This window comes from Pteropus vampyrus, unplaced genomic scaffold (genome assembly GCF_000151845.1).
Source record: "Pteropus vampyrus isolate Shadow unplaced genomic scaffold, Pvam_2.0 Scaffold126, whole genome shotgun sequence".
NCBI classification, from domain to species: domain Eukaryota; kingdom Metazoa; phylum Chordata; class Mammalia; order Chiroptera; family Pteropodidae; genus Pteropus; species Pteropus vampyrus.
The window spans coordinates 3,903,327-3,910,492 of record NW_011888907.1 but is presented as its reverse complement, the minus strand read 5'-3'; the positions used below and the strand labels follow the sequence as shown (position 1 = coordinate 3,910,492).

The 7,166-nt window shown below is 54.0% G+C and overlaps 2 protein-coding genes across 2 annotated transcripts; one reads left to right on the top strand and one right to left on the bottom strand.

The window, feature by feature from the left end:
* The first annotated feature begins 247 nt into the window (after window positions 1–247).
* On the top strand, window positions 248–2,860 carry B3GNT3 (UDP-GlcNAc:betaGal beta-1,3-N-acetylglucosaminyltransferase 3). The gene is made up of 2 exons (XM_011366914.1): window positions 248–826; window positions 2,309–2,860. Exons 1-2 carry the CDS (start codon window positions 248–250, stop codon window positions 2,858–2,860), a joined length of 1,131 nt encoding a protein of 376 aa, XP_011365216.1.
* Window positions 2,861–5,148: 2,288 nt separating this feature from the next.
* On the bottom strand, window positions 5,149–6,457 carry INSL3 (insulin like 3). Its single transcript, XM_011366822.1, has 2 exons — window positions 6,268–6,457; window positions 5,149–5,354 (listed from the first exon to the last, which is right to left on the bottom strand). The coding sequence occupies exons 1-2, from the start codon at window positions 6,455–6,457 to the stop codon at window positions 5,149–5,151; spliced, it is 396 nt and encodes a 131-aa protein (XP_011365124.1).
* Window positions 6,458–7,166: the final 709 nt, after the last annotated feature.

Sequence of the window (7,166 nt, the reverse complement as noted above, 5' to 3'; positions counted from 1 at the left end):
GGGCCTGGGCAGCTGTCAGAGCCAGCCAACATGGGTTGGGGTGCTGGAAGAGGTGGGGTGCTGTGGATGAGGTGAGAGTGAATCTCACTATTTTACCAACCTGAGCAACCGTAGGCAGCAACCCGATGCCGGGGTCCACGGGTAGCTCAGAAAAAGTGCTTGCCCATCCAGGATCTTCAGTGAGTGTTATTCTCCCCAGAAACGGCCTGGGGACCCATTGGACCAATCTCAAACCTTGGTGACCAGGATGAAGTGTCTCCGGCTCCTGCGGACAGGGGCGGCTCTGGCTGTGGCTCTGGCTGTGGCCCTAGGCACCTTCACTCTCTTCCTCCTCTGTCCGCATATGTCACCACCCTCCTACCCGGACCTGAAGGAGCCCCCGGTCACCCCCACGGCTCAGACTAGGACTCCTCCGCCCTCCCGGCCCCCGCCCGCCCCCTGCCGGGCGAACTGGTCAGTGGCAGAGCTGCCGGACTTCAAGCAGCAGCCAAAGCACGTGCGCAACTTCCTGCTGCACAAACACTGCCGCGACTTCACGCTGCTGCAGGACGTGCCGCCGGCCAAGTGCGCGCAGCCAGTCTTCCTGCTATTGGTCATCAAGTCATCACCAAGCAATTACGAGCGTCGTGAGCTGGTGCGGCGCACATGGGGCCGCGAGCGGAAGGTGCGGGGAGTCCATCTGCGCCGCCTCTTCTTGGTGGGCACGGACCCCAACCCGCTGGAGGCCCGCAAGGTCAACCAGCTGCTGGCAATAGAGGCGCGGGCGCACCATGACATCCTGCAGTGGGACTTCGAGGACTCTTTCTTCAACCTCACGCTCAAGCAGGTGGGCCGGTGGGGATCCCGTGATCAGGGCCACTTGTCCTTCCAGTCTAGATGGCCACCACCTTCTCTGAGGGGCCCAGGGGACCAGCAACCCCCCCCACTGAACCCTCTTTACTGTCCTCATGGTGATGTGAAGTCCTTGTCCTCTAGGGGAGGCAGGGAGAAAGAGCAGGGTGCCTCCAGATTACAAGCCTGGTTGTAGGGGCCTAATGACCGGGGTTTGATTTTAGGCTCTGTTGCTGTTGATGATGGTTCACCTCTCTGTGCCTCAGTTTCCTCATCAGGAAAACTGAGATATTAATTGGACTCACCCACCTCTGAGGGCTGCTGTGAGGAATACATGAGATGATATTTAGAAGGCACCTGGACCAGTGCGAGTCACTCCACTTTGGCAGTGGGGTGGAGGGGTGGAGGAAGGGGGCATGGGACAGAACACATCTTGTTTATTTGGTCTGGTTCTGTCTCCTCCTGAGGCCCAGGTCTGTACAGTAGGTGCTCAATAAAGACATTTTGGATGGGTAAGAACCCATGAGAGGTAGAGAGAATTTACCTGCAGAGGAGAAATTGGAGGCTCCTAGGACCCGCCCAGGTTGGGAGGAGTGGGGAGTAGAGGGGTGAAGCAAACAGAGTAGTGACCTGGAACAGGTTCCTGCTTCTAGTAGTAGGTGCAGACAGGTATCCATTCAAGGAGTGGAGGGGCGGAGCAAGCAGAGTAGAGACCCAGAACAGGTTCCTGCTTCTGGTAGGTACAGACAGGTTCTGAGTGGCCACTTCTGTGTTATGTGACCTTGCTCAAGGCATTTTTCTGGACAGCCTCAATTTCCTCAGCTGTAAATGGGACTGAAAGCAGGGAGGGCCCCGAGGACAGTGCCCCTCAGGCACCAAAGATTATTATGGGGGAAACTGAAAGCAAGGCAGACAGAGGTGCAGGACCCTTCAACATGCCATGTTCTTAACACAAAACACCAAAGCATGTGGTAAACATCAACTTGACAAAAATAAATTCAGCCCCTATGAAGCGTTGAGCCCACACTGGGTGCCGGGGAGATGGCACAGGTAGAAGATATAGCCCCCACCCAGGAGCTGCCCAAAGTCTGGTGGGGAGGTAGCTGTTCAACGACAGTCATACAAGTAATTATGTAACAGCAGTATTTAGCCAGGCAGAGTGGGAAGGAATAGCAATAAATGTAAATGTGACAATTTTCAAGCACTTCTTGGTGCTTTACAGAACATTGTCCCTGCGGATCCCCAACACTCCTGGAGGCAGATCTTGAGATGAGACCTGAATGAAAAGTTGGAAACTGAGGCACAGGGAGGAGCAGTTGGTTGCTGAGTTCACCCCACAGAGTGGGTCTTTGAACCTAGGCTAGGTTAACGGGGGGACACATTCTCACCTGGGCTAGCTGGGCTGGGGCGGCCAACGGAGACCCAAAGCTGATCGCCTCAGCCCTTGAGCCCACATGCCCTGTCCACCCTCCTGCAGGTGCTCTTCCTGCAGTGGCAAGAGACTCGGTGCACCAACGTCAGCTTCATACTCAACGGGGACGACGACGTCTTTGCACACACAAACAACATGGTCTCCTACCTGCAGGGCCACAACCCTGACCACCACCTCTTTGTGGGGCACCTGATCTACAACGTGGGCCCCATCCGGATCCCCTGGAGCAAATACTATGTGCCAAACATTGTGACACAGGAAGAGTCCTACCCACCCTACTGCGGGGGTGGTGGCTTCCTGCTGTCCCGCTTCACGGCTACTGCCCTGCGCCGGGCCGCCCGCACCCTGGACCTCTTCCCCATCGATGACGTGTTCCTGGGCATGTGCCTGAAGCAGGAGGGTCTGAAGCCTGCCTCACACAGTGGTATCCGCACGGCCGGCGTTTGGGCCCCCTCGGCACGGCTGTCTTCCTTTGATCCCTGCTTCTACCGGGAGCTGCTGTTGGTGCACCGCTTTTTGCCATATGAGATGTTGCTCATGTGGGATGCACTGAGCCAGCCCAGCCTCACCTGTGGCAAGCAGATGAAGATCTATTGAGGTGGTATCAGGGCCCCCAGCCTCCAGGATACTGTGTCCACCTCCACAGGAAGGGACAGTGTCTTTCTCCCAGGAAGCTGAGGCCTTTGTCCTTCTAGGGCATAGGGGAGTGCCAGGAAGGATTTGAAGAGTGAATAGTTTTGCTGACAAACTCCGATACATCTTTCAAAACCAAGCCTCTACTGCTTAGACCATGTTCCGTTATCCTCCTAGACTCTCGGCTGAAGGGACCATCTCTTTCCATGGCAGATAGTGGCAGAAGCACTTATGCCAGGGTTCCAGCTGCTATTGCTGCTTCCAGCCCATTCGAGTCAAGTTCCCACATCCTAGCTCCAACCTAGATCATGGGCCAGACCCTAAACAGCGGCCAGCCTCTCCTTAGTAATGAACTTGCAGTAGTTGAACTGTAGGCAAGTTTTGGCCATGGTTCAAGGCCAATTAGGAATTCCTCGGTTTACATGTAGCTGAAGAGAGAAGCATTTTTCAGCCAGAGAAAGCGGGGTTCAGTTCCTGACTCCTCCCTGGGGCCCCTCAGATGGTAGGAGGGGCCAGAGAGGTCATGAATGGGGACACCCCCTCCCTGGCTGTGATATCAAGTGCTCCAGTGGCGGAAGCATTGGACAAAGGAGGGACACAGCTGTCTGTCTCAGGCTTTAGGGACTCAGAGTGTCTGGAGTCCCTGGCAAGACCCAGCCCCCACACCTGGGCTCCCCAAGAACTCAGGAAACAGTATTTGGACCAGAGGGGTCTTCACTGGGCCTACGGCCAGACTGTACATGCATCCTAGTACCCAGAGAAAGAGATTCAGGTCCCAGAGTGGTCCTGAGCTATTGGGACCCACGAATGTCACCCGCCCCAGTGTGTCTTTTGAATTGGAAAGATCCAAGCCAGCCAGTTACCCCTAGCCCTACTGGTCTTGGACAGATGCCTGGGACTCGGGCCTTGCAGGCATTGGAGTGGTAGCAGGGTCACCTCAGACAGCAGAGTACAGACTGGGAAGTGGATCCTCAGGAAATAAAATGTTTTATGAAGACCTGGAGGTCTTTTTAAGTGTTTAAAAAGTTTTAACTCAGACCAATCTAAATTCATTTGTAAAAGTCTCATTTTCAGTAGAAAATATACACTAATGGACAAAGCGAGGCTGCAGGCGTCTCTGTCAGGCAGCTGTGACCTCACCCCATCCCTGCTCACATACATGCCATGACACCCTGTTGCTCTCAGCTCATAATCCTCCCAAGACTGATCTTCACTGCCAGCTCAACGGCAGACTCAGGAGAGAGAAGCACAGGGTGATTCTGCTCCTGTCTGCATGGGACACAGGACCTCTAGCCTCTGCCTCCTGCTTCTGGCAAGGCCCCTTCCCAATCATCCCCAAGCTCCCCTTTCCATCCTGGCTCACTTCCTTCCACTAGGTCTATGGCTCCACTGTCTTCTGTCCTGCCTCCTCTCTCCTCTTTATTTATTGTGCATCTACTGTATGCTGCACACCTTGCCCTGTACTCTCTCCCAGCCTCGTGGAAGGGTCAGTAAATACAGACCTACCTTGCAGCAAGGTGGTCACATTATACAATCTCCACCTCAGAATGAAGGCAGGATGCAAATGAAAAGAATCGTCAGAGTTGGATCAAAAAATATCCACTGTGACCTCATTCAGACATTTGTGTGTCTGTTCACCATTAAGTGGGTATTATGTGACATTAAGGCCCCACATGAGTCTTGACAGAGACCTGAATTTCGAATCCCGCGCTTGGCCATTCCCTCCCTGTCTGACCTTGGCAAGCAGCCATCTCCCTAGGCCTCAGTTTCCCCACTTTGTATTGTGATGCCTCTGGAATTGTTGTCAAGCTCCTGGAAGTGTCAGTGGGTTTATGGCTGCCAGAAGCCAAGCCCCCATGAGGAATGATCCCGGCTTATCCATTTTTCTTGAGAAAATGCAAAAAACTGCTTTGAATTCTGCAGGAATTTTATTTTCTATTGGGGAGATGGCAAGAGGGGGTGTCACAAATGCAAAGAGAGTAGCGCCTGGGGCTCCTCAGAAGTGAGGACATTTGGCCCTCAGTGTCTAGAATCTCTATAAAAGCAAGGATCCTCCAAGCCAGAGTTGAGTGTGTTTTCTTCTCCAGTTGTCCCCACAGAGGACAGGTGACCTGGGGGAACACGTGAGTGCCCTGTCCCAGGAGGTAATCAACAATGTCCCTCCAGATGTGGGGCTTTATGGTGCTGTATGGCTTCAGGAGCTCATCAGACCCGATCTTCTGAGCTCCCCCAAGGTCGTGCCCCAGGAGGGCTCAGTGGGGACAGAGGGTCAGCAGGTCCTGCCGGGTGCAGCCACTGAGGCAGCAGTGGCGGGCAGGGTTGACAGCAGCTGCCCTGCGATGGTGGTGATGTTGAGAGGCCTGGAGCAGGGGCTGTGGGACAAGTGCCACCATGGGGTCCCTGTCATCCACCAGCCCATGGAGGAGATGTCGTCCTTCCGGCCATTGCAGCAGCTCACCTGGAGACAGTAGAGTTCAGCATGGATGGGGGGCCCCAGAGGACCCCTACACTGCGTGCACACCCCTGCATGCTCATATCATGCTGAAATGTCCCACCAAACACTTGTCATGCACAAAAATAGAAAGTGAGCACTTATTAAGTGCCTACTATATATCAGATACAGATTTAATTCCCAATCGAGGTGTGTGCACTCTTGACCCATGCCCACATTTGTCCCCAGCTGTGCGCACTCCCATCTGCCACCTATCTTGTGGACACAGATGCTTCGCAGGGCAGAAAGACAGCATGGGTGACGTGACACGTGTGCACAGGTGAGCGAGCAGTGGCCACACACACACATACACACACACACCCTAGGGTGAGCACACACAAGTACATCCTCTCAAACCCTCCCTCCCAGTCCTCCCCACCCTTCTGTGAGCCTCTGTACACCCATCTGCACCCACGTCACACAGATGCACTCAGGACGCACAAGTGTGTGATACGGATGTGCACATATCTATTTTATGCCCTCTGTAGCAGGGCCAGGACTAAGGGAGGAGAGCGAGCACTGGTCTTGATGCACAATTTAAGGGAGCGCTAAAACTCAATAATCAAGATTGATAATATTTTAATGCAATATTTTTAAAAATCAAAATTAATTAAAAAATGCATGAAGATCAAAACACTGAAATGGTAAATAAAGAGGCGATATCACCGTGCATTTTGAAGACTCTGACTCGTTCCTCTCGCCTGGCACTGGTTCCCTCTCTGCGCGAGACAACTTCCGCGGATTTGCACTCACCGCGCAGCCAGCAGGTGGATCCCGGTTCGCGCGTGCAAATCCGCCCACCACCCCACCGCCCACTTGCGCCCCGTGCACCTGCCCCACTAAGAGACCCAGGAGCACAGTCCCCGCCAGTCTCACTCACGGTTGCTACCAGCCACGAGCCGCCCGCCCTCGAGGGACCAGCGCGGACCCCCGCACACGCGCACCAGGGCGCGCACGAAGTGGTGGCCACATAGCTTCTCTGGCGCCTCCGGGGCAGACTGGTGGTCCAACGCCAGTGCCAGGACCGGGCCCAGCAGCACCAGTGCCCAGGGGAGCGGGCGGGGGTCCATGACGGCTGGAGGCACCGAGGCTGGCACCCCGCTTATAGGCGCCCAGCCTGCCCCAGCTGGAGACCTTGGAGAGGGAACCGAGCATGCTGCAGGAGGGCCCAAGGAGAAGGCCAAGGGCGGGGTCAGGGCAAGTACAGTGTAAGCCCTGACTTTGGGTTTTCTCTTTTTTGTAATGTGAGTGCCTGACTTAGTTAAGCTTTGATTACAGAGGCAACCACCTCCGTGATGGCAATCTCCAGTAAACACATGCCAACTTGGCATCTAGATGAAGTGCCAGGTGACCTTTCCTCCCCCACCCTGGGGGAGGGGGTCTCCTCTGTTTTAGAGATCTTGGTTGATTTTGATAACTGACTGGACCACTTGTTTTTTCTTTCTCTTTTTAAATTACCACTCTCATGTTTTAAATTCACCAATAAAGGATGAGTTTGTGAAACCTTAGCACCCCCATCTACACTCCTGCCCCATCCTCCACCCCATTGAAAGCAGAACTCCAGGCCTGTGCATATTCTCTCTCTCCACCTGCTACTTGTGTGGCCCCAGGTGTGCTGTATCATTTCTAGATCTTATAAGTAATAAACTTTATTTGTTCAAAATTCCCTTATGGTTACTGATGAAGGGTGTCTTGCAATTATAATAACGAACACAGGGGCTGGTCCAGCCACAACATTGGTTATTGATAGGCTGAGACGAGAACAAAACAGTGAGGATC

Bases quoted from the DNA above. Each gene is read 5' to 3' on its own strand.
- INSL3 (XM_011366822.1), bottom strand. From the start codon at position 6,457: ATGGACCCCCGCCCGCTCCCCTGGGCACTGGTGCTGCTGGGCCCGGTC. The intron at 5,355-6,267 runs GTGAGTGAGACT...TACTGTCTCCAG, and splicing joins GCTCGTGGCTGGTAGCAACC to GTGAGCTGCTGCAATGGCCG.
- B3GNT3 (XM_011366914.1), top strand. From the start codon at position 248: ATGAAGTGTCTCCGGCTCCTGCGGACAGGGGCGGCTCTGGCTGTGGCT. The intron at 827-2,308 runs GTGGGCCGGTGG...ACCCTCCTGCAG, and splicing joins TCAACCTCACGCTCAAGCAG to GTGCTCTTCCTGCAGTGGCA.